The sequence below is a fragment of the Pithys albifrons genome, chromosome 7 (genome assembly GCF_047495875.1).
Source record: "Pithys albifrons albifrons isolate INPA30051 chromosome 7, PitAlb_v1, whole genome shotgun sequence".
Classification (NCBI taxonomy): Eukaryota; Metazoa; Chordata; class Aves; order Passeriformes; family Thamnophilidae; genus Pithys; species Pithys albifrons.
The window spans coordinates 717,056-741,861 of NC_092464.1; the positions used below are offsets into that span (position 1 = coordinate 717,056).

The 24,806-nt window shown below is 68.9% G+C and overlaps 2 protein-coding genes and 2 non-coding genes across 5 annotated transcripts; all 4 read left to right on the forward strand.

Annotated features, from left to right (window-relative positions):
- The first annotated feature begins 932 nt into the window (after window positions 1-932).
- Window positions 933-12,091, forward strand: TBRG4 (transforming growth factor beta regulator 4). Its single transcript, XM_071560361.1, has 11 exons — window positions 933-1,004; window positions 1,654-2,072; window positions 3,620-3,931; window positions 4,989-5,160; window positions 6,727-6,884; window positions 7,623-7,733; window positions 8,377-8,518; window positions 8,987-9,238; window positions 9,894-10,005; window positions 10,705-10,819; window positions 11,741-12,091. Exons 2-11 carry the CDS (start codon window positions 1,689-1,691, stop codon window positions 11,876-11,878), a joined length of 1,896 nt encoding a protein of 631 aa, XP_071416462.1. The 5' UTR covers window positions 933-1,004; window positions 1,654-1,688; the 3' UTR covers window positions 11,879-12,091.
- Window positions 8,611-8,745, forward strand: LOC139674799 (small nucleolar RNA SNORA5). Its single transcript, XR_011698358.1, has one exon. It is a non-coding gene; the product is annotated as a small nucleolar RNA SNORA5 (small nucleolar RNA).
- Window positions 9,689-9,821, forward strand: LOC139674800 (small nucleolar RNA SNORA5). Its single transcript, XR_011698359.1, has one exon. It is a non-coding gene; the product is annotated as a small nucleolar RNA SNORA5 (small nucleolar RNA).
- Window positions 12,092-14,145: 2,054 nt separating the features above from the next.
- NACAD (NAC alpha domain containing) lies at window positions 14,146-23,939 on the forward strand. Of its 2 annotated transcripts, XM_071560322.1 has the most exons (9): window positions 14,146-14,419; window positions 17,287-21,114; window positions 21,528-21,713; window positions 21,792-21,880; window positions 21,958-22,041; window positions 22,532-22,678; window positions 22,769-22,900; window positions 23,472-23,594; window positions 23,815-23,939. In XM_071560322.1, the coding sequence occupies exons 1-9, from the start codon at window positions 14,398-14,400 to the stop codon at window positions 23,827-23,829; spliced, it is 4,626 nt and encodes a 1,541-aa protein (XP_071416423.1). In that variant the 5' UTR covers window positions 14,146-14,397; the 3' UTR covers window positions 23,830-23,939. The 2 variants fall into 2 exon arrangements, with proteins under 2 accessions (XP_071416423.1, XP_071416424.1); XM_071560323.1 differs by lacking the exon at window positions 21,528-21,713.
- The last annotated feature ends 867 nt before the right edge of the window (window positions 23,940-24,806 follow it).

The following is a 24,806-nucleotide window of genomic DNA, read 5'->3' on the forward strand; positions in this document are numbered from 1 at the left end:
GCCCGCCTGGGGGGCACTGGGGGGCACTGGGGGGCACTGAGGGGGCACTGGGGGACACTGGGGGGGCACTGGGGGGCACTGGGGGGGCACTGGGGGGCACTGGTGGCACTGAGGGGCACTGGGGGGGCACTGGTGGCACTGGGGGGGCACTGGGGGCACTGGGGGGGCACTGGGGGACACTAGGGGCACTGGGGGCACTGGGGGGGCACTGGTGGCACTGGGGGGGCACTGGGGGGCACTGGGGGGCACTGGGGGCACTGGGGGACACTGGGGGGCACTGGGGGGCACTGGGGGCACTGAGGGGGCACTGGGGGACACTGGGGGGCACTGGGGGCACTGGGGGGGCACTGGGGGACACTGGGGGGCACTGGTGGCACTGGGGGACACTGGGGGGCACTGGTGGCACTGGTGGGGCACTGGGGGGCACTGGGGGACACTGGTGGCACTGGTGGGGCACTGGGGGGGGCACTGGTGGCACTGAGGGGCACTGGGGGGGCACTGGGATGAACTGGGGGGACACTGGGGGGGCACTGGTGACACTAGTGGCACTGGGGGGGCACTGGTGGGCACTGGGGGGGCACTGGTGGCACTGGGGGGCACTGGGGGCACTGGGGGGGCACTGGTGGGCACTGGGGGCACTGGTGGCACTGGGGGGCACTGGTGGCACTGAGGGGCATTGGGGGGGGCACTGGCGGCACTGGGGGGCACTGGGGGACACTGGGGGCACTGGGGGGCACTGGTGGCACTGGGGGGCATTGGGGGGGGCACTGGCGGCACTGGGGGGGGCACTGGTGGCACTGGGGGGCACTGGGGGGGGGCACTGGTGGCACTGGGGTCGCTGTGGGGACACTCCGAGGGCCCCTCCCATTCCCGCCCCTCCCGGACGTGGCGCCACCGGCGCCTGGTGATGACGCAATGGAGCGGACGTGTGAGCAGGCGCGGGGCGGTGACGTCATCACCGCGCGCCTCGGCGGCGGCCCGTGCGAGGGGCCGGGGCGGGAGAGGTCAGAGAGGGACGGGGGGTCGGGATCGGGATCGGGATCGGGAATGGGGATGGGATCGGGGACGGGGACGGGAACGGGAATGAGATCGGGAATGGGATCGGGATTGGGATCGGGGACGGGATCCGGAATGAGAATGGGATCGGGGACGGGAACGGAAGTGGGGACGGGACTGGGACTGGGATTGGGATTGGGATCTGGAATGGGGATGGGATCGGGGACGGGAACGGGAATGGGGACGGGATTGGGATCGGGGACGGGATCGGGAATGGGGACGGGATTGGGATCGGGATCGGGATTGGGATCGGGGACGGGAATGGGGACGGGATAGGGATCGGGATCGGGGACGGGATCGGGATCCGGGGGTTGGGGAGCCCGGGAAGGGCCGGCCCGGGGCTGGGAGGGACGGGCGGGATGCCCTGCGGTGGTGGGGGCTCTGGGAGGTTACTGGGGGCACTGGGAATGTGGGGCCGCACCCCCGGTGAGGGGCTGGGAACGCTCCGGGTTCTGGGGGGCACTGGGGGGGCACCGGGGGCGCTCGGCCGCTCCGGGCGGGGCCGGGGCCGGGGCCGGGGCCGGGGCCGGGGCCGGGGCCGGGGCCGGGGCCGGGGCCGTTCCCCCCGGGCTGTGCCCCACGTTCCCTTCCCCGCAGCCCCCCGCATGTGGCTGTGACCCCCCGCCGCCCCCATGGCCGCGCACCTCGTCCGCCGCTGCTGCCGCCTCCTGCTGCTCCCGGGCCCGCCCGGCCGCCCCCCCGGGCCCCTGCCCGGGCCCCCCGCCCTGCCCCGGGCCCTGCACGGCGGCCCCCCCCGCCCCGCAGAGACCCCCCAGGCGCAGCCCCGGCCCCGCGAGGAGGGCGCGGGGGCCGAGCAGCAGCTGCGGGAGCTGATCCAGGGGGCCGCGGACCCCCAGGAGCTGCTGCGGGTGTGCGGGGGGCGCGGGCTGAGCAGCAACATGGCGGGCATGGCCCTCGCCCGCCTCGCCCGCCTCGCCAGCGAGAGGGGCCTCGACCCCCGGGCCCTGCACGGGGACCCCCGGCTGCTGCAGCTGCTCAGCACCCTGGACGGGCAGGTGGGCTGGGGGCACCCCGGCAGGGGCAGGGGGCGTTGGGAAGGGCATGGCGTGCCCAGGGCTGCCCCAGGGTGGGCTCTGCGTGACTGTGAGGTGGCACTGGGGCACAGGGGGCTGTCCCCACACCTGGGCACAGCTGTGGCAGTACCTGGGTCACTCTGATCCACATGGGACTGTTCAGGGCACACCTGGCAGGGGGCACAGGGGGATTGGCAGCCCCAACCCCTCACCTGCTGATCCCTGTCCCACACCTGTCCCACACTTGTCCCTGCGTTCCCCAGACGTCCCAGGTGTTCCCCACTGCTCTAGTGCCCTTGTCCCACCCATGTCCCTGTCCCCAGATCTTGCAGCTGTGGAACACGACCCTGTCCCCCTGTCCCTGTCCCCAGGTCTCCCATCTGTGACACTCACCCCTGTCCCCAGATCTCCCAGCTGTGTCACTCACCTTGTCCCTGTCCCCAGATCTCCCAGCTGTGTCACTCACCCTGTCCCTGTCCCTGTCCCCAGATCTCGCAGGTGTGGAACACAACCCTGTCCCAACCTTGTCCCCCTGTGCCTGTCCCCTGATCTGTCAGCTGTGGCACTCATCCCTGTCCCCCCCGTCCCTGTCCCCACATCTCACAGGTGTGGCACAGGACCCTGTCCCACCTCTGTCCCTGTGCCCAGATCTCCCAGCTGTGCCACTCACCCTGTCCCTGTCCCTGGGCCCAGAGCTGCCATCTGTGCCACTCACCCTGTCCTTGTCCCTGTGCCCAGATCTCCCAGCTGTGCCCCTCACCCTGTCCCTGTCCCTGTGCCCAGAGCTGCCATCTGTGCCACTCACCCCGTCCCTGTCCCTGTCCCTGTGCCCAGAGCTGCCATCTGTGCCCCTCACCCTGTCCCTGTCCCTGTACCCAGAGCTCCATCTGTGCCACTCACCCCGTCCCTGTCCCTGTCCCTGTGCCCAAAGCTCCATCTGTGCCACTCACCCCGTCCCTGTCCCTGTGCCCAGATCTCCCAGCTGTGCCACTCACCCCGTCCCTGTCCCTGTGCCCAGATCTCCCAGCTGTGCCACTCACCCCGTCCCTGTCCCTGTCCCTGTGCCCAAAGCTCCATCTGTGCCACTCACCCCATCCCTGTCCCTGTGCCCAGATCTCCCAGCTGTGCCACTCACCCCGTCCCTGTCCCTGTCCCTGTGCCCAGAGCTGCCATCTGTGCCACTCACCCAGTCCCTGTCCCTGTCCCTGTGCCCAGATCTCCCATCTGTGCCACTCACCCTGTCCCTGTGCCCAGATCTCCCAGGTGTGCCACTCACCCCATCCCTGTCCCTGTCCCTGTGCCCAGATCTCCCATCTGTGCCACTCACCCTGTCCCTGTGCCCAGATCTCCCATCTGTGCCACTCACCCCATCCCTGTCCCTGTCCCTGTGCCCAGATCTCCCATCTGTGCCACTCACCCCGTCCCTGTCCCTGTGCCCAGATCTCCCAGGTGTGCCACTCACCCCGTCCCTGTCCCTGTGCCCAGAGCTCCATCTGTGCCACTCACCCCGTCCCTGTCCCTGTGCCCAGATCTCCCAGGTGTGGAACACGACGCTGGTGCAGGTGCTGCGGGCGCTGCCCGTGCTGGGCGTGCCCCGTGCCGGGCGCCAGGTGCGCTCCGTGGAGCAGGAGGTGCTGTGGCGGCTCCGGCGGCTGCCCCTGCGCCAGCTGGTGCTCCTGGCAGAGCACCTGGCAGGGCACAGGGACAGCCCCCTCCTGCCAGAGGTGCTGCGCAAGCTGGAGCTGCGCTGGACGGAGCTGGAGGGGACACGCACCGTGGTGACACTGATGGCCAAGGTGGGACACCTGGCACCCACCCTCATGGAGCGCCTGGAGGACAAGGTGGGGCCTGGGCACACCTGGGCACTGTGGGGGGGTCAGGGGACACCTGGGCACTGTGGGGGGTCAGGGGACACCTGGGCACTATGAGGGACACCTGGGCACTGCAGGGGGGGTCAGGGGACACCTGGGCACTGTGGAGGGTCAGGGGACACCTGGGCACTGCAGTGGGGGGGCAGGGGACACCTGGGCACTGCAGGGGGGGCAGGGGACACCTGGGCACTGTGGGGGGGGGCAGGGGACACCTGGGCACTGTGGGAGGTCACGGGACACCTGGGCACTGCAGCGGGGGTCAGGGGACACCTGGGCATGTGGGGGGGTCAGGGGACACCTGGGCACTATGAGGGGACACCTGGGCACTGTGGGGGGTCAGGGGACATCTGGACACTGCAGGGGGGTCAGGGGACACCTGGGCATGTGGGGGGGTCAGGGGACACCTGGGCACTATGAGGGGACACCTGGGCACTGTGGGGGGTCAGGGGACATCTGGACACTGCAGGGGGGTCAGGGGACACCTGGGCATGTGGGGGGGTCAGGGGACACCTGGGCACTATGAGGGGACACCTGGGCACTGTGGGGGGTCAGGGGACATCTGGACACTGCAGGGGGGTCAGGGGACACCTGGGCATGTGGGGAGGTCAGGGGACACCTGGGCACTGTGGGGGACACCTGGGCACTGTGAGGGGTCAGGGGACACCTGGGCACTGTGGGGGACACCTGGGCACTGTGAGGGGTCAGGGGACACCTGGGCACTGTGGGGGACACCTGGGCACTGTGAGGGGTCAGGGGACACCTGGGCACTGTGGGGGACACCTGGGCCCTGTGGGGGGGCAGGGGACACCCGGGCACTGCAGGGAACACCTGGGCACTGCTCCCCCTTCCACTGTGCCCCCGTCTCAGGCTCTGGAGCTGGTGGAGCACTTTGATCCCAACGGGATCTCCCCTGAACTGTTCCCCCTCACCTGTCCCACTTTTCCCAGGCCCTGGCAGGGCAGTGCCATGCCGAGGGTGGCCCTCAGCTGCCCCTCTCAGCTGCCCTGTGCCCCCTGTGCCCCGGCAGGCGCTGGAGCTGGCGGAGCAGCTGGATGTGGAGGAGATGCGGCGCGTGGTGCTGGCGCTGGCCCTGCAGCAGCGCCGCTGTGTGCCCCTGCTGCGCGCCCTGTCCTACCACCTGCTGCAGAAACCCCCCGAGCTGGGGCTGCCCGTGCTCACAGACCTGCTCTTCGCCTACAGTGAGTGCGGGGGGCACCGGGGCGGTGGCAGCTGGGGCAGCCAGGGCACCTCTGGGGTCCCACACCTGCCTGTGGGCTGCTCTCCAGCCAGGAGGGAAGCCAGGGGAGCCCAAGGAGCTCATCCCCAGTGGGTTATCCCGATCCGGGGTTGGAACAGGTGGGAGGGGCGTTGTAGGTTACCTGTGTGCTCCCAGCACAGACACCAGCACACCTGGGAGCTCAGTGTGAGCCCATTCCAGGGGTGTCCTGTCACTCTGGGTGTCCCAGTCCCTCCCCAGCACACCTGGGAGCTCAGTGTGAGCCCATTCCAGGAGTGTCCTGTCACTCTGGCTGTCCCAGTCCCTCCCCAGCACACCTGGGAGCTCAGTGTGAGCCCATTCCAGGGGTGTCGTGTCACTCTGGGTGTCCCAGTCCCTCCCCAGCACACCAGGGAGCTCAGTGTGAGCCCGTGCCAGGGGTGTCGTGTCACTCTGGGTGTCCCAGTCCCTCCCCAGCACACCTGGGAGCTCAGTGTGAGCCCGTGCCAGGGGTGTCCTGTCACTCTGGGTGTCCCAGTCCCTCCCCAGCACACCAGGGAGCTCAGTGTGAGCCCATTCCAGGGGTGTCCTGTCACTCCAGGTGTCCCAGTCCCTCCCCAGCACACCTGGGAGCTCAGTGTGAGCCCATTCCAGGGGTGTCCTGTCACTCCAGGTGTCCCAGTCCCTCCCCAGCACACCTGGGAGCTCAGTGTGAGTCCATTCCAAGGGTGTCCTGTCACTCCAGGTGTCCCAGTCCCTCCCCAGCACACCTGGGAGCTCAGTGTGAGCCCGTGCCAGGGGTGTCCTGTCACTCTGGGTGTCCCAGTCCCTCCCCAGCACACCAGGGAGCTCAGTGTGAGCCCGTGCCAGGGGTGTCGTGTCACTCTGGGTGTCCCAGTCCCTCCCCAGCACACCTGGGAGCTCAGTGTGAGCCCATTCCAGGGGTGTCCTGTCACTCTGGGTGTCCCAGTCCCTCCCCAGCACACCTGGGAGCTCAGTGTGAGCCCATTCCAGGAGTGTCCTGTCACTCTGGGTGTCCCAGTCCCTCCCCAGCACACCTGGGAGCTCAGTGTGAGCCCATTCCAGGGGTGTCCTGTCACTCTGGGTGTCCCAGTCCCTCCCCAGCACACCTGGGAGCTCAGTGTGAGCCCATTCCAGGGGTGTCCTGTCACTCTGGGTGTCCCAGTCCCTCCCCAGCACACCTGGAGCCCCTTTAGACACCAGGGCTGCTTCGGGCCACTCGTCCCTCCCAGTGGCACCATTTGCACCCAGGGCCACCAGTTCCCCCCAGTGACCCCAGTTCAGGTGTCCCAGGATGTGTTTCCAGCTGAGGCACTGGGTACTTGGGGGGGATCTTTCACCCCCAGCCCTTTTCCAGTCCATACTGGTCTGTACTGGTGCTGGGCGTGCTCTGTGTGGAAGGCCCTCCTAGCGCCTTCCCCTCTCCAGGTGACCATTCCCAGCTCTCACCTGTGGTGGCACGCCCAGGTGTGGTGGGGGCACTGGGGGACAGGTGCCTCCATGGCCTCAGCTGTGCCTCCCCTGCCAGGTAAGCTGAACTTCCAGCAGCCACAGGTGCTGCACCGCCTGGCCCTGGAGCTGCAGCCACACCTGGGGGCCCTCACACCTGCACAGGTGTCACGCTGTGCCCGCTCCTTCGCTGCCCTGCGCTGGCTCAGCCGCCCCCTGGCCGAGGGCATCGCACAGGTGAGGGGGCACAGGGGGCACTCACCTGTCTGGGGCTGGTTCCTCTCACCTCTCTGGGGTGGTGTCACTGGTTCCCAGCAGGAACTAGGGGGGCACACCTGGGGGGAGGTTCCACTCACCTGTCTGGGGGGAGTAGATGGGGAGGCAGTAGAGGGGGAGCCCCTCACCCATCCAAGGGGGAGAGGGAGCCCCTCACCTGTCCAGGGAGGAGCAGGGGCCCCTCACCTGTCCAGGGGGGAGCACGGGCCCCTCACCTGTCTGGGTTGTCAGCACTTCCCAGTGGAAATCTCGTTGCACTGAATTCGGCTTGATCTGGAGCCTCCAGCCCCAGGTGCTGGTGCTGCTCCTCTCCCGGTTCCTCCCAGTTCCTTCCCAGTTTGTCTCCCTGCACTTCCCCATCCATACTGGAATATTCCAGAGCTTCCCATTATACCTGGATAAAATCCCAGGGAAGCACCAAATGATGTTTCACTCCTGTTTTCCCACCTTGGGGTGTGTCCTTGGCTGATGTTTTTTCAACTTTGTCCTTACTGCTCCTCTCCCAGTTTTCTCCCATTTCATCCTCCTGCTTTTCCCCCATCCATACTGGGATATTCCAGAGCTTCCCCTCGAACCTGGATAAAATCCCAGGGCTCCCTCGCTCCGCTTTCCCCACCTTGGGGGTGTCCCTGGCTGATGTTCCCACCATTCCCTCCCATCCCTGTTGTGGACAGCCCCAAATTCCCGGTTTTCCTGCAGTATTCCCTGGATAACTCCCGGGACATGTCCCTCACCCACCTGTGCGGGATCGTCGTGTCCTTCGCCCGCCTCAACTTCCAGCCCAGCTGCAGTGAGGAATTCTTCACCATGGTGACATCTCTGGGAATCCCGGAATTCCAGGGGGCTCTGGGCGGGGAGGGACCTCAGAGAACCCACCAACCCCCTTTAGGCACTGGGAGGGGCCCTGGAGCCTCCTCCAGGTGCCCCCCCAGCTCTCACAGGGGTTCTCCTGGCACGTTCCCATGGGAGGAGAGGGGTTGGATGGCTGGATCCATGGAGTGAGGGGACAGTGGGGACACCCCTGGGCGGGGTCGAGCTTCCTGGGGGGACAGTGGGGACACCCCTGGGCGGGGTCGAGCTTCCTGGGGGGACAGTGGGGACACCCGTGGGTATGTCTGGGCTTCCCAGGGGGACAGTGGGACACCTGGGGACACCCGTGGGTATGTCTGAGCTTCCTGGGGGGACAGTGGGACACCTGGGGACACCCCTGGGCGCAGCTGACCTTCCTGGGGGGACAGTGGGGACACCCCTGGGCGTGGCTGAGCTCCCTGGGGGGACAGTGGGGACACCTGGGGCCACCCCTGGGCGTGGCTGAGCTCCCTGGGGGGACAGTGGGGACACCCGGGGCCACCCCTGGGCGCGGCTGAGCTCCCTGGGGGGACAGTGGGGACACCCGGGGCCACCCCTGGGCGCGGCTGAGCGTCCCCCCGGGTGTCCCCTGTCCCATGTCCAGCTGCACGAGCGGCTGCGGGGGCAGGAGGCGCAGCTGGAGCCGGCGCTGCTGACGGACGTGGTGTGGTCGCTGTGTGTGCTGCAGCAGGCCCGGCCATACCTGCGCCAGGTGCTCTCGCCCGAGTTCCACACCCGCCTGCGAGGTGAGGGCCCCGGGACACACGGGCTGTGCCCCGGGGGGGTTCAGGGCTTGGCCGGGGAGGGGTTACCTGTCCCGCAGGTGGGGCTGGGCAGGTGCAGCCCAGTCAAATTCGGTCCCTGCCCCACCCATGGCCGGGACCGGCCATCGGCTGCCACAGCGACCTCCGTGCCCACAAGCCCTGGGTCCCCTCCCGTGGGGCCTGGGGGGTGGATCCCACTGGAGACACGGAATCAGGGAATGCCTGGGGCTGGGAAGGCCTTCCCAGGTGCTGGAGTTCACCTGTCCCCACACCTGGGGACACAACCATATCCCAGGTGCCACATCCACATTGCTGTTTTACCCACCCATGGCCGGACAGCCTTTCCAGGAGGAATATTCCTAAAGTCCCCCCTGAACATTCCCTGCTGCCACCTGAGGCCATCCCTGCTGTGCTCTGGGTGTCACTGAGCTGTCCCCACTGTCCCCACAGGTGACACGTCCCTGCGGGCGCCGAGCTCGTGGCTGAAGCTCATCCACATCAACGCCACGGCCCGGCTGGAGGCCCCGGGGTACCAGGGGCCCTTCCTGCCCGCTGAGCTGCTGGGGGGCGATGGGGACAAGGACAAGGACAAGGCCAAGGCCACCCCCCTGCAGCGGGGGCTGTGGGAGGCGCTGCCGGGGGCCCTGGGGGGCCGCGACCTCGGGCGCCACAACGTGCGCACGGTGTTTGGGTGGGACATCGGTGAGTGTCCCCTGTGCCACCCTGGCACCTGCCCTGGGCACCCCCAGCCCTGGCACCTGCCCTGGGCACCTTCCCCTGTCACCCCCAGCCCTGGCACCTGCCCTGGGCACCTTCCCCTCTCACCCCCAGCCCTGGCACCTGCCCTGGGCACCTTCCCCTCTCACCCCCAGCCCTGGCACCTGCCCTGGGCACCTTCCCCTCTCACCCCCAGCCCTGGCACCTGCCCTGGGTACCTCTCAGGTTCTACCAGGTGCCCCCAGCCTGTCGCCTTCACCTGGGCAACTACAGTCCTGCCACCTTCTCCTGTCACCCTCCAGCCCTGGCACCTGCCCTGGGCATCCCTGGGTACCCCTGGCCCTGTCACCTTCCCCTGTCACTGTTACGGGTTCCCCTGTTGCTCCCCAGCCCTGGCACCTCCTGTTACCCCCCTTGTCACCCCCTGTCACCCCCCGCAGCCCAGTCAAATTCGGTCCCTGTCCCCCCGTGTCGGGGACCGGCCACCGGCTGCCACAGTGACCCCCGTGGTCCATGTGCCCCGTGTCCCCTCCCATGGGACAGGGCGACGGATCCCTCACGGACACACCTCCTGCCCGGGGTGGGGTCAGGGAGAGCCCCCAGGTGGCTGTGAGTCCCCATGTCCCCTCTGTCCCCACAGACGCCGAGGTGGTGCTGGACAGTGACAACAAACCGCTGCCTGTGAGGGACTTCAGTGCCCCCCACCTGTCCCACTCCGAGGGGACAAAGCCACTGCCCCCAGGGGCCAAGAGGTGGGCAGGGGACAGAGGGGGCAGGAGGGGACAAAGGCACTGCCACTGGGGATCAGGAGGTGGGCAAGGGATGGGGGACGAGGGGACAAAGGCACTGCCACTGGGTCAGGAGGTGGGCAGGGGACAGGGGAGGACAGGAGGTGACAAAGCCACTGCCACTGGGGACCAAGAGGTGGTCTGGGGATGGGGGACACAGGAGGGGACAGAGCCACTGCCACTGGGGGTCAGGAGGTGGGGAGGGGACAGGAGGGACAAAGCCACTGTCCCCAGTGGCCAGGAAGTGGGGAGGGGACAGTGGGGGGACAAGGGTTGGGACAGGAGGAACAAGAGGGGACAAAGGCACTGCCCCTGGGGGTGCAGAGGTGGAGAGGGGACAGGGTGGGACAAAGATGGAGAGGGTTGGGGGGTCACCCGAGGTGGGGACCAGGGGGGGAACAGTAGCAGGAACAGGAGGGGGACAGGAGTGGCCCAGGAAGGGACAGTGGCGGAAAAGAGGTGACTGTAGGGAGACAAGGAGAGGAAGAGAAGGGAGGAAGGAAGGTGACAAGGGGGACAAGGGGAGGGGACGAGAAGAGGGGGACAGGAGGTGAGAGGAGAGGGACAGCTCTGGCATGGCAGGGCTGGGGGGTGTGTGGGCTGTGGCTGTTCCCCATGATCAGCCTCATGTCCCTGTGTCCCCTGCTGTCCCCGTGTCCCCAGGGTGGCCTTCCTGTGCTGGGAGTTCCCGCAGTTCAGCTCCCGGGGCCGGGATCTCCTGGGCAGGGGGGCCCTGGCACGGCGGCACCTGGGCAGGGCCGGCTTCCTCCTGGTGGAGGTGAGTGGGGTGGGAGTGCTGGGATTGGGAATGCTGGGCTGGGAAACCCCCCAGGGACCCCTGAGCCACCTGTGTGTCCCCACACTGCCAGGGGCACCACTGACCTGTGGTGCTTAACCCCCCCCAGCCCTTCCCAGAAGGGCCCCAGATTATCCCAAAATATCCCCCAAATGCTCCCAAACCCCACCTGAACCTCCCCAGGTGCCATCTGAGCATCTTGGGAGCAGTACCCTGTGAGGTGCCCCCAGGACTCAGATGTGGCCTCACCTGTGCCCAGACCAGGGGACCATCCCTGTGGCCACAGCTTGGTGACACCAGCGAGGTGCTGTCACCCACCTGGCACACCTGGGCACACCTGGCACACCTGGTTCCATAGGGATGGAGGCACAGACACCTTCTGGGGGGCTGCCAGCTGCCCCCTTGCCCCAGGGCTCAGCAGGGATGAGCCACTGTGATCCCCCAGGGCCACCTGCCAGGTGATGGGAGGGGGGACAGGGGAGGTGACAAGGAGGTGACACAGACAAGCTCTTAGGGCTGATCCCATGGGGTCATCCAGGATTAAACCCTGGGGGTAATTATAGCCCTGGGCGGGGGAGTGGCAGCCACGTGTCACCCCTGACAGTGTCACCCGTGACAGTGTCACTGTCAGCCCCTGGTGTCACTGTCACCCCCAAGCTGTCACTGTCTCCCCTGGGTTGGCAGTGGGACCCCTCAGGTGGGCACTGGGAATACATTCCCCAGTTGGTTCTGGGACCCCCAGGTGGGTGTTGAGACCCTCCCAGGTCATTGCTGGGACCCCCCTTGGGTGGGACACCCTTTGGGTGGGAGCCCTGGGTGGGCACTGGGACCCCAGGGACCAGGACAGGCTGGGGACCCCTCTGTCCCCCTGAGGGTTCCTGCCACGTCCCCCTCCCGCTGCAGGTGCCCCACTACGAGTTCCTGGAGCTGAAGCTGGAGCGGCAGCGCGTGTCCTACCTGAGGGACAAGGTGGCCAAGGCCCTGGCCACCGACATGGCCACCGACACGGCCACCGACACGGCCACCGACACGGCCACCTAGCCCTGCCCAGGGGCCGTGTCACTGTGCCAAGGTGACCGGGTCACCACACCGAGGTCACCGGGTCACCACGCCGAGGTGGCCAAGTCGCCGTGCCCAGGTGGCCACGTCACCAGGTCACTGTGCCTGGGTGGGGCCAGGTGACCACATCAAGGGCACTGTCCCCAGGTGGCTCCGGGTCACAAACGGCTCAAATAAACCCCAGATGTACAGGGATGGTGGCTGGGGCATGGTGGCCTTGGGGAGGGGTGACACTGGGGACAGGTGGCATTGGAGCTGGGTGATATTGGGGACAGGTGGCATTGGAGATGGGTGGCATTGGGGAGAGATGGCATTGGGGATGGGTGGTCTTGGAGATGGGTGATGTTGGGGCCAGGTGACATCAGTGCCAGCTGGCATCAGGGTCAAATGGCATGGGTGAAGTGACATTGGGGATGGGTGACATCAGTGCCAGGTGACATTGGGGGATGGGTCACAGTGGGGTCAGGTGACATCATTCTGGGTGACATCAGGGTCAAGTGACATCAGTGCCAGGTGACATCGATGTTGGTGGCACGTGGCTGTGCCCGTTCCCGGGGGGGACCCGCCCTCCGTGTCCCCCTTCCATGTGCCACCCCCTCCCCCACGGCCCGCCAGTCTGAGCCAGGATCGGGATCAGGAGCCACCCGGCCTTTATTCCCGATTATCCCGGGATTGTCCCCCCGGGAGATGGGCACAGGGACAGGGACAGGGACAGGGCTGGTCTGGCACTGGGGGTGGGGAGGGGGCACCGGGGGAACCCGAGATTTGGGGTGGGGGGTCTCTCTCCGGCCCGGAGCCTCCACAGTGTCCCCATGTCCCTCGGGCCACGTGTCCCCGCACGGAGGAGGGGACAAGGTGGCTCAGGACAACCTCGGGGGTGACGCCTCGGGGGCCGGGAAGGGCTTTAGGGACAGATTAGCGACCACCTGGCCCGGGGCCCCTCCGGCCCCGGCCACCCCCGCGGGGACACACAGGGTGACAGGGGGGACCCTGCGGGGCCGGAGCTGCTGAGTCACCGCCGGGGCTGGGGCTGTGCCTGGCACCGGCAGCGCGGGCACGGCGTCGGTGCCAGCCCGGGGGGGGGGAGTGCCAGGGGGGGTGACAGACAGTGCCGGCGGGGGTGACAGACAGTGCCGGGGGGGTGACAGACAGTGCCGGGGGGGTGACAGTCAGTGCCGGGGGGGGTGACAGTCAGTGCCCGGGGGGGTGACAGTCAGTGCCCGGGGGGGGGTGACAGTCAGTGCCCGGGGGGGTGACAGTCAGTGCCCGGGTGGGGGTGACAGTCAGTGCCCGGGGGGGTGACAGACAGTGCCGGGGGGGTGACAGTCAGTGCCCGGGGGGGTGACAGACAGTGCCGGGGGGGGTGACAGTCAGTGCCCGGGGGGGGGGGTGACACACAGTGCCCGGGGCGGCCCTGGCAGCCCTCCACGTGCCCGTTGTCTCATCAGCTCCTCGTAGTGTTTTTGGGGGGTCCGGGCCGCGGGGTGACACGTCCCCAGCCCGGACAGGACCTGGGGGTGTCCGGTGCCCCCTGGGCATCACCCCCCTCCCACCCGTCTGTTCCCACCCCCCCTCCAGGGACCCCTTCTCATCCTCCTCCCTCCTCATCTCCAGGGAGACCGGGGGGGGCGTTTCCATGGCAACGCACAGCCCTCCCCCCCCCCACCCCCGGGGGTAGGGGGGGCTCTGGGGACACGGGGGGCTCTGGGCACGCGCGGGGCCGTGTCCCACCCCACCCGCGGTGTCACCACACGCGCAGACTCTCTTGGGGGGCTCCGCCCTGCGTGTCCCCCCCAGGACCCCTCGGGAGGCTCAGCCCCCCTTTTTAAGGACAAATCCCAAGGCTGGGCCCCCCCCGACCCTCCATCCTGGGGTGATGGACACGCGTGTCCCCCCACTCTGGTGTCACCACGCGCGTGCAGGGGGCACCCCCCGTTGTGTCCCCCAGGACCCCGCGAGAGGCTCATCCCCCTTTTTTAAGGGACAAAACCCCTCTCCGGGAGGGGACACTGAGGCTGGGCCCCCCTCCGACCCCCCATCTCCCCCCACTCCGGTGTCACCACACACGCGCAGACGCTTTTCGGGGGGCCCCGCCCTGTGTGTCCCCCCCGGGAGCCGCGGGAGGCTCAGCCCCCTCTTTGAAGGGACAAAGTGGGGACACCGAGCCCGGCGCCGCCCCCCGCCCCCCCCGCGGCTGATGCAAGCGCTGGGTGGGCCCTGAGCCCCCCCGACCCCTCCCCGCCGCAGCGCCCTCCGGCACAATCGCTGTATCGCGACAGAGCGGGGCCGGGCGGGCCGCGATTCCCGCTGACATCAGCGGGGGGACGGGGCCGAGCCCCCCCGCGCCCCCCCCGCCCCCGCCCCGCTGATGCTCCGGCGCTGCCGCCGCAGCCGCGTCCGCCCGAGCGGGGGGGGCCGGGCCGGGCCGGGGGGGCCGCGGGCAGCGCCGACACCGGAGCAGCGCTGAGAGCCCGGGGGGGCCATCGGACACCCTGAGCGGGATGCCGGAGGGAGCGCAGGCAGGTGAGGCCGGGGGGGCGCGGGCAGGAGGGGGGAGCGGGAGGATGAGGAGGGAGCGGGAGGATGAGGAAGGAGAGGGAGGATGAGGAGGGAGACGGAGGATGTGGAGGGAGCGGGGGGATGAGGAGGGAGAGCGAGGATGAGGAGGGAACGCGAGGATGAGGAGGGAGGGGGGGATGAGGAGGGAGCGCGAGGATGAGGAGGGAGCGGGAGGATGAGGAGGGAGCGCGAGGATGAGGAGGGAGGGGGGGATGAGGAGGGAGCGGGAGGATGAGGAGGGAGCGCGAGGATGAGGAGGGAGCGGGAGGATGAAGAGGGAGCGGGAGGATGAGGAGGGAGCGGGGGGATGAGGAGGGAGAGCGAGGATGAGGAGGGAGAGCGAGGATGAGGAGGGAGCGGGGGGATGAGGAGGGAGAGCGAGGATGAGGAGGGAGCGGGAGGATGAAGAGGGAGCGGGAAGAATGGGAGCCGAGGGATGTGGGTGCGGATGGAGGGATGAAGGACGGGGAGGGAGGGAAGGATGGAGAGGGGAGCGGGGCGATGGAGCCAGAGGATGAGGATGGATCGGGGGATGAAGGACGGAGCCGGAAGGATGAAGGACGGAACGGAAAAGACGGAGCGGGAGGATGAGGATGGAGCTGGTGGGATGAAGGGCGGGGAAGGGAGGATGGAGACGGAGTCATGAGGATGGAACTGGGGGGATGAAGGACAGAGCGGGCGGGTGGAGGGGTGCGGGATGGGGCGATGAGGATGGATCGGGGGGATGAAGGACGGAGCGGGAGGGAGGGATGCAGGATGGAAGGGTGAAGATGGAGCAGAGGGATGAAGGGCAGAGCCGGAGGATGAGGATAGAGCGGGGGAATGAGGGACAGGGTGGAAATGATGGAGCCGGAGGATGAGGATGGAGCGGGAGCCATGGAGGGCAGAGCAGAAGAAGGGATGAGGATGGAGCTGGGGGATGAAGGACGGGCTGGAATGACGGAGCCGGAGGATGAGGATGGAGCGGGAGCTGCAGGATGCGGGGCCGGGGCTGCGGGCCCGGCACAGTCGGGGGGCTCCGTCCCGGCCGGGGGGACTTTGGGGACCCCACCTGGGGGCCGCCCCTCCCTCCCTCACCCCCCAGGAGCCCCCGCGGGGTCCGCAGCGGTTTGTCCCACACCCCACCCTGTACTGGGCGGTCCGGGGGCCGACTCGGATCCCCCCGGGGACCACCGCGTGGGCAAACCCGGGCACGGCCCAAGGTCACCCCGGCCCGGTGTCACCTGCCGGGGGGAGGGACACACCCCAGTGTCACCTCCCCCTGTGCCTCAGGGCCGAGTCTGGGGGGACCCAGAACGGGATGAGAGCCCGGTTCGTGCGGGAGGGGGGCAGGGCATCCCCTCCGGGGGTACCGGGGGAACCGCGTGCCAGGTGGGAGTGGAGGGACCCCAAAACACCCCCCAGAGTGTGGGGGTGCCCCGGCCAGGCAGGGGTGGGGGAGGGCTGCGCTAGGGGGGTCCCAGCAGCACCCCCACGTTTTAGGGCACAATCGTCCCCCCAAATGGTGGGGGGTGGGAGGGGGGCACAGGACCCCCTTGATGGGGTGACACCCCCCACAATGGACCTTTCGGGGGTCCCCCCCAGCACGTGCGGGGGGGTTGGACTGAACCATCTCAGACTGGGGGGGGAGGGGGGGCGGCACCTGCCCCGTAATTACCCGAGGCCCCGCCCCCTCCCGGCACGCCCCGCGCTGGCCCCGCCCCCCCCTCCCCTTTAAACCCCCCGGGCGGGGGGGCCGCGCTCCAGGTTGGGGGTCTCGACAGTCCCGCCACATGGACCCACCCCCGGGGGGCTCAGGTAACCGGGGAGGGGGCCCAAGGGGTGCGGGGGGGGGGGGGGGCGGGTAACGGGGCAGGTGTCGCAGGTAACGGGAGAGGGTCCGGGTAACGTGGGGGGGGTCCCACAAGGATTTGGGGTGTTTGCGGGGGAGAAGGGGCCGCTCCCACCCCCGGGGGAGTGGGTAGAGTGGGGGTCTGAGCACCCCCCAGTTGGGGGTCTGGGTTGGAGCCCCCCCCGGTTCAGCTGCAGCTTTTTGCGCCCCCGCAGGGAGGGGTTTGAGGAGGGGGAGCTGCCCGTGCCCCCCCACCCCCGCAGGTGCTCTGGGTGGGGGTCACCCCGTTCTCCCACCCCTGGATGGGCGGGGGTGACACCAACACCCCCAGTGTGCCCCCTGGGTGTCCCCTCCCTGTGGCGCCCTCCCCAGTCCTGCGGTGACCCCGGGGGTCCGTGGCACTGACAGAGGGGCTGCTCCCCCCTCTCCGTGGCGACCCCGGGGGTCCGTGGCACTGACAGAGGGGCTGCTCTCCCCTCTCCCTGGTGACCCTGGGGGTCCGTGGCACTGACAGAGGGGCTGCTCCCCCCGGTGACCCCGGGGGTCCGTGACACTGACAGAGGGGCTGCTCCCCCCTCTCCCTGGTGACCCCGGGGGTCCGTGGCACTGACAGAGGGGCTGCTTCCCCCTCTCCCTGGTGACCCCGGGGGTCCGTGGCACTGACAGAGGGGCTGCTCCCCCCTCTCCCTGGTGACCCCGGGGGTCCGTGGCACTGACAGAGGGGCTGCTCCCCCCTCTCCCTGGTGACCCCGGGGGTCCGTGGCACTGACAGAGGGGCTGCTCCCCCCTCTCCCTGGTGACCCCGGGGGTCCGTGGCACTGACAGAGGGGCTGCTCCCCCCTCTCCCTGGTGACCCCGGGGGTCCGTGGCACTGACAGAGGGGCTGCTCCCCCCTCTCCGTGGTGACCCTGGGGGTCCGTGGCACGGAGAAAGCGGAGTCTCTTCTCTCCCTGGTGACCGTGGGGTCTGCGGCACTCAGGGCTGTCCCCTCTCTCCGCAGCCCCCCCGCCGATGCCGGCCAAGGAGGAGGCCCGTCCCCCCCCCGAGGGGGCGAGCTGCGACCCCGGCCCCGCCGCCGCCGCCCCCCCCGGCTCCCCGTGCCGGCCCCCGCCGCCCGCAGCCCCCCTGGACACGCGCATCGTCATGGGGGAGGAGACCCACTGCGCGCCCCCCGAGCCCCGCGGCGGCCCCGCCGGGCCCTGCCCCTTCCCCGCGCCCCCCAAGGAGCCGCCCCCGGGCCGCCCCCCCGCGCTCGACCCCGAGCTCTTCTTCACGGCGCCCTCGACGCCGGTGCGGGCCGGGGGGGCGCGGCCGCCCCCCGAGGAGCCCACGGACGGCGACAGTGAGGGGCTGTGCTCGCCCCCCACCTCCCCGTCGGGGTCCTACATGACGGCTGAGGGGGGCAGCTGGGGGTCCTCGGGCACCGCCAGCACCTCCCCGTCCTGCTCCCCCAACCTGGCAGCCGAGGCCGAAGGTCTGGGGGACTCCGAGGGGGACCCCGAGGGGCTGGGAGGGGTCCTGGCACTGCCCCTCGGCCTGGGGGACCCCCCGGCCTTCCCCCCGCTGTCCCCTGAGGAGGAGGAGGATGAAGAGGATGAGGACGGTTCCTTTGCCCCGCCGGGCTGCGAGGAGGAGGAGGAGGAAGATGAGGACGGGCAGACGCCGGAGGAGGAGGAAGATGAGGATGAGGACGAGGAGTCGGGGCTGATCCCGGCGGCGCTGCTCCCGTTCCGGGGCAGCCTCCTGTTCCAGGCCGAGGCCGTGGAGATCTCCCCCCGGGCCGGCCCCGCCGACGGCGAGGAGGAGGAGGAGGAGGACGAAGGCAGCACCTCGGCCTCCTTCCTGCGCTCGCTGTCCGAGAGCTCCATCCCCGAGGGCGGGGACGAGGCTTTCGCCTTCCGCGACGACACCGACGCCTCGTCCGACTCGGCCGCCTACGACGGGGACGAGGACGAGCGGCTGTTCGGCACCGAGCGCCACGCGGGGGGCGCGCCCACCCCCCCGGGCACCCCCCCGGTGCCCACGGCCACCCCCGGCGTGGAGCTGCTCCTGCACTCCGGGCCCCCGGGCCACCCCCCGGCAGAGGGACCCGACCCCGGACCCACAGGGACCCCCCCGGCCACCCCTGGAGGGGACGCAGAGCTGGACGGTGACACCTCTGTCCCCAGGGCAGGGGGGTGGTCTCCTCCAGGGCTCCCCGAGGAGGTGGCAGTGACAGAAGGTTCTGGAGTGGTGGCACTGGGACAGGGACCTCACACAGAGCCACCAGTGACTGATGATGTCCCTCAGCCCCCCACACTCTGCGCCAGGGACCCCCAGAGTCACCAGCTTGGGGGGGCCAATAGGGAGCCACAGCATGGCCCTGGAGGTGACAATGATGGTGATGGTGACAATGATGGTGACAGTGACACTGAGCTCAGCACAGGGAGAGCAGAAAGCCCTGGTGGCCACGGTGAGCTGGACGCTGCGGCCACCAGCCTGGGGACATCGGTGACACCGACCCCCACAGATGGGATGGACACTGAGACCACCGAGGGGACACCCAGCCTGGTGGACACTGCAGACCCTGGCCTGGAGACATCAGTGCCACCTGCTCTGAGCACTGACCTGGGGACAGTGGTGACCCCCAGCCTGATGGACACTGTGGACGCTGACCTGGTGACACCTGTGGCACCAACCCCCCTGGAGGAGATGGACACTGTGGCCTCCAGCCCAGTGCCACCCAGCCCACCTGGTGAGACAGACACTGTGGCCACTGACACGGTGACAGCAGTGCCACCAACTCCACTGGATGAGCCGGATGCTGATGTGGTGACACCGACCCTGATGGACAGCACAGCCACCAGCCCACCAGACCCTGCAGACACAGATCTGGTGACACTGGTGACACCCAGCACCTTGGATGAGCTGGACACTCTGGCCAGTGATGTGGTGACACCGACCCCGCTGGCTGAGCCGATTGCAGGGGCCACCAACCTGGTGACACCAACCCCACCGGACACTGAGGCCACCGACACGGTGACACCGGTGACACCAAGCCCTCCCGATGAGATGGACACCACAGCCCCTGACCTGGTGACACCGGTGACCCCCAGCCCGCTGGACAAGATGGACACTGTGGACAGTGACCTGGTGACACCCCCCCTGAAGGATGCTGTGCTCGCTGGTGTGGGGACATTGGTGACACCCCCCCTGAAGGATGCTGTGCTCGCTGATGTGGGGACATTGGTGACACCCCCCCTGAAGGATGCTGTGCTCGCTGGTGTGGGGACAACAGTGACACCCCCCCTGAAGGATGCTGTGCTCGCTGATGTGGGGACATCGGTGACACCCCCCCTGAAGGATGCTGTGCTCGCTGATGTGGGGACATCGGTGACACCCCCCCTGAAGGATGCTGTGCTCGCTGATGTGGGGACATCGGTGACACCCCCCCTGAAGGATGCTGTGCTCGCTGATGTGGGGACATCGGTGACACCCCCCCTGAAGGATGCTGTGCTCGCTGGTGTGGGGACAACAGTGACACCCCCCCTGAAGGATGCTGTGCTCGCTGGTGTGGGGACAACAGTGACACCCCCCCTGAAGGATGCTGTGCTCGCTGATGTGGGGACATCGGTGACACCCCCCCTGAAGGATGCTGTGCTCGCTGATGTGGGGACATCGGTGACACCCCCCCTGAAGGATGCTGTGCTCGCTGATGTGGGGACATCGGTGACACCCCCCCTGAAGGACTCCATGGCCACCAACCTGGTGACATCGGTGACACCAACCCCACTGGACGAGATGGACTCTGTGGACACTGACCCAGTGACCCCCAACCCAAGGGACACCACGGAGACCAACCTGGTGACACCAACCCCCCTGGATGACAAGGCCACTGCGGCCACCAGCCTGGTGACTCCGGTGCCCCCCGGCCTGATGGACACCACGGCCACTGACCTGGTGGCCGCGGTGACCCCGAGCCCCCCCCTCCAGGCGGTGTCCCCCGTGGCACTGGCAGCTGGGGTGGCCCCGTCCCACGAGTCCCCGCCGTGTCCCCTGGAGCGGGGGACGCTGTCCCAGCCCCCTGGGGACGCCCCGGAGCCTCCTGAGGATTGGGGGGATGCGGCCACTGCCTCGTCCGAGGACTCGTGGCCGGAGCCGCTGGACACGTCGCGCTCCCGGACCGACTCCAGCTTCTTCACGGCGCCCGAGGACAGCGCGGGGGAGGCGGCTCCGCTGCCCGCGCCCCCCGGCCCGCCCCGCGCCCCCGGCCGGGACCAGGAGCAGGAGCAGGAGGAGGAGGGTCCCGCAGCCCCCCCGCCGCTGTTCACGGCCTCGGAGCGGGAGGTGTTTGTGGGGACCCCCCCGGCGCCTCCCGAACTGCTCCCCCCACCCGGTGCCTTCTCGGGGCTCGGGACCGGCCCGGGGGTCGCTGCCCTGCCCCGGGGGGCCCTCGGGGACCCGCCCCCGCCGCTGCAGGAGCCCCCCAGCCCCCGGCCGGGCCCTGAGCCCCCCGGCCCCATTGAGGGGGGCACCCAAGCCAAAGTCTCGGGGGAGGGCAGCCCCCCACGCCCCCCCAGCCCCCAAAGATCCCCCCCAGCTCCCCCAGAGCAGCAGGAGCAGCAGGAGGTGATGCGGGGGGTCTCCTGCAGCCCCCTGCCCGCTGTGGGGGCTCAGCCAGGGCCCCCCCCAGAGCTGACCCCTCCTGAGCCCCCCCGCCCTGTGCCCCCCAAACTCAGCCAAGTGCCTCCTCCCGCCGCCGTGTCCCTGCCGACCCCCGCCCCTCCCCAGCCTGTCCCGGGCCAGGACAGCCCCTCAGGGCCACCCCCCTCCAGGAAGCACCTCGAAGGTAAGAGACCCCCGACCCACTGTGGCTGTGGGACTGGGGTGGGCATTGCCTGGGGGGGCTGGAGGGGTCCCTGGTGGGTTCAACCCTATGGGGGGGCTTTGAGAGCCCTCCCAGCTCCATCTCCCCTCCCACGGCCATGGGGGCATTGCCTGGGACCAGGGTGGGCACCCGGGGGGGCCGGGAGTGCTTTGGGGGTGGGGCAACGCCGGGTGGGTGATGGGAGTGAGGGGGGGGTTCACCCCCATAGGTGGTTTTGGGGAGCCCCCCAGCTCAGCCCCCCATGGGGTATTTCTTGGCACCAGGGTGGGCACCTGGGGGGCTGGAGGTGCCTTTGGGGGGGTCCTAGGGTGGGTGATGGGGGTGAGCAGTGGAGCTTTGGGACTCCCCCAGCTCAGCCCCCCGTGCCCCTGCAGCCCCCCAGCCCTCCCCACAGAAGGAGCCGGAGTCCCGGGGCCGGGCGGGGGCACTGGGGGCTGGGGGGGCCCGGGGCCCCCCCCGGGGGTCTCTGCAGTCAGAGTCCAGCTCGTCTAGTGAGGCTGAGACCCCCCGGGCCGAGCCGGCCCTCCCGGCCCCCCAGCGCTGCCAGCCCAACCACCGAGGTGAGGGGAGACCCTGGGGGACCCCTCCTGGGACTGGGGGGTCTGGGGCACCCCTCTCACCACCCCCTTCATCCCCAGGGTCCGGGAACGAGTCCGAGAGCAACGACGAGTCCATCCCGGAGCTGGAGGAGCCCGAGGGCTCGGAGCCGGCCCCTGCCCAGCCCCAGGTGGGGGTTTGGGGGGTCAGGGGTGGGGGGGACCCCCTGGGGGTGCTGGGGGCCCCCCTGACTGCCCCTCTCTGCAGGTGCCCCTTGGCCACGCACTCGGCCCTGGCGAGGAGCCCCTGAGCAAGGCCAAGCAGAGCCGCAGCGAGAAGAAGGCCCGGAAGGTGAGGGGTCCCTGTGGGGGCTGGGGGTCCCTATGGGGGCTGGGGGTCCCAGGAGATCCCTGTGGGGTGGGGGGTCACCCATGGAGTTCAGCTCACTGTAGGGCTGGGGTCTCCACCACATCCCAGGGTTTGGGGGGAACAAGTTTTGGGGTGTTGGGGGTCAGGTCCCCACTTGGGGGTCCCTGGGCCACACTGGGGTGGGGTTGGTGGCACCCATTGGGCTCGGGGTCCTTATCCCACCTCAGATTTCGAGGGGGATCATGTCTGGGGCATTGGGGTTCAACAGTCCCCACTCTGGGGGTCTCCAGGCCACACTGGGGTGGGTCTGGGTGTCCTCACTGTGGGTTGGGTGGCCCATCCTGGCCATGACAGGGGGCAACAATGCCCATCCCCAGTTTCCCCATTACCCCAGGGATTTGGGGGGTCACGGGGTTGCAGCCCCCCCAGGCTGGGGTGCAGGGGGTCACCCTGTGCCCCGCGGTGCCCCCAGGCCATGTCCAAGCTGGGGCTGCGGCAGATCCACGGCGTCACCCGCATCACCATCCGCAAGTCCAAGAACATCCTGTTCGTCATCTCCAAGCCCGACGTGTTCAAGAGCCCGGCCTCCGACATCTACATCGTCTTTGGGGAGGCCAAGGTGGGTTTGGGGGGCGTGGGGGGAGCCTGGGCCATGGGGGGCCTGGTGCTGACCCCTGCCCCCTGCCCTGACCCCTGCCCTGTCCCCCAGATCGAGGACCTGTCCCAGCAAGTGCACAAAGCGGCGGCTGAGAAGTTCAAGGTGCCCCTGGAACACTCGGCCCTGGTCACCGACGCGGCCCCTGCGCTCGCCATCAAGGAGGAGAGTGAGGAGGAGGAGGAGGTGGGTGCTGGGGGGCTCAGGGACCCCCAGGGCTGTTATGGGGGGCTAATGGAGCTGTCCCTCCCCTGGGGGATGAGCTGGGGGTGGCTTGGGTTGAGTCTTGTGCTCTGTGGGATGTGCAGAGGGGGGTCCCTGTGGTGTGCTGAGGGACCCCCAGGGTGAGATCACAGACTATTCTGAGCTGGAAGGGACCCCCAAGGATCATCGAGTCCAACTCTTAAGTCAATGGCCCACACAGGGGATTGAACCCATGACCTTGGCATTATACAACCAAGTTTTAACCAACTGAGCTAATCCCAGATGTGGATGCTGAGGGACCCCCAGGCTCCCAGGGTGGATGCTGAGGGACCCCCAAAGTCCTGGGGAAGTCTTGGTGGGGGCAAGTGGTGCCAACCCCCTCTCAGGTAGACAAGACATGGCTGGAGGTGCAGGACACAGAGCTGGGGATGGCTCAGGCCAAGGTCCTGTGTTCTGGTAGGGGGCATGCAGGGACCCCCAGGGTGAGTGCTGAGGGACCCCCGGGGTCCTGGGTGGGTGCCATGGGGGTGTGACAGCCCTGTGCCCCCCACAGGTGGATGAGACCGGGCTGGAGGTGCGGGACATCGAGCTGGTGATGGCCCAGGCCAACGTGTCACGCCCCAAAGCCGTGCGGGCACTGCGGCACAACAACAACGACATCGTCAATGCCATCATGGTGAGTGGGGGGCTGTGGGGGGACCCCCCCCTTCCCCGGGGGCTGGGACCCCCCCCTTCCCCGGGAGCCGGGGCTGGGACCCCTCCCCTTCCCCGGGGGCTGCGGGGGGACCCCTCCCCTTCCCCGGGGGCGGCAGGGGCACCCCCCCCTTCCCCGGGAGCCGGGGCTGGGACCCCTCCCCAGCAGCGTGGGGGTCCCTGACTCTGTGTCTCTCCCACAGGAACTGACCATGTAGCGGCTGGGGCTGTCCCGGCCCCCCTGTATAGATGCACAGAGCCCCCCCTCCTCCTCCTCCTGCCCCCCATCCTCCTCCTCCTCTCCTGGACCGCTCAATAAAGGCCTCATGCACCCCTTGGATTGCACCTGGCCTTCCCTGTGATGATTTGGGGGTTCCAGGGAGCCCCTTTTCCAGCAGTGGGATTGGGAGGGCAGTGCCCAGGGTTGTAACTGGGATGGGAGAAGTGGAGAGACACTGGGGTGGGCAAGATGTGGGGGGCTCCTGGTGCTGGGGGGAGGTGTGTGACAGTGCCCCAGGGTGTTCCCAACAACCCCCCACATTTAGGGGGGTGGTGGGGAGGTGGCAGAGACCTGCCAGGACACTGCAGCTCTGGGTTATTCCCAGAATTAAATCCCATTTCCCAAGGAAATATAAAACCACTTCCATCTTCCCCATGAGCTGTTTGGAGCTCTCAGGAATCCTGTCAAAAGTGGGGGTTTCCCTGAAATCCACAATTTCACAAAGGGTTTAATGATGGGAAGGAACCCCATTCCCAGCTCTGAGGGCAGGGGAGGGAACTCCTGCTCCCCACATCCCAAGGGTCCCCCTGCTTTGTCCCCCTCCTGCTCCCCAGTTCCTCAGCCCCCCAGGTGAGTCCCCAGGGTCTCTCAGCTCCCAGGAGAGGCAGGGTTGGGGCTGGGGGACCCCCAGGAGGTGAGGGGGGCACACACCAGTTACAGGTGTTGGTAAACTGGGGGCACACCAGTAAGGCTGTTGGTGAGTGCTGGGTGGAGAAGGGTTAAAGGTGCTGGGAGGGGCTGGGGGGATTTGGGGCTGAAGCCACTGGAATGTGCTGGAGGTGCTGGATCCCCCACACTGCTGAGTCAGTGTCTGCCCGGGGGAAGGGAGCCAGGCCTGGGGCACCCACTGAGGGGGCAGAGCCCCCCGGGAGGGGCTGGGGGGTAACTGGGGACCCCCCTTGGGGTGGGGCAGAT

Bases quoted from the DNA above. Each gene is read 5' to 3' on its own strand.
- TBRG4 (XM_071560361.1), top strand. From the start codon at position 1,689: ATGGCCGCGCACCTCGTCCGCCGCTGCTGCCGCCTCCTGCTGCTCCCG. The intron at 5,161-6,726 runs GTGAGTGCGGGG...CTCCCCTGCCAG, and splicing joins AGACCTGCTCTTCGCCTACA to GTAAGCTGAACTTCCAGCAG. The intron at 7,734-8,376 runs GTGACATCTCTG...TCCCATGTCCAG, and splicing joins GTGAGGAATTCTTCACCATG to CTGCACGAGCGGCTGCGGGG.
- NACAD (XM_071560322.1), top strand. From the start codon at position 14,398: ATGCCGGAGGGAGCGCAGGCAG. The intron at 22,042-22,531 runs GTGAGGGGTCCC...CGGTGCCCCCAG, and splicing joins GCGAGAAGAAGGCCCGGAAG to GCCATGTCCAAGCTGGGGCT. The intron at 22,901-23,471 runs GTGGGTGCTGGG...TGCCCCCCACAG, and splicing joins AGAGTGAGGAGGAGGAGGAG to GTGGATGAGACCGGGCTGGA.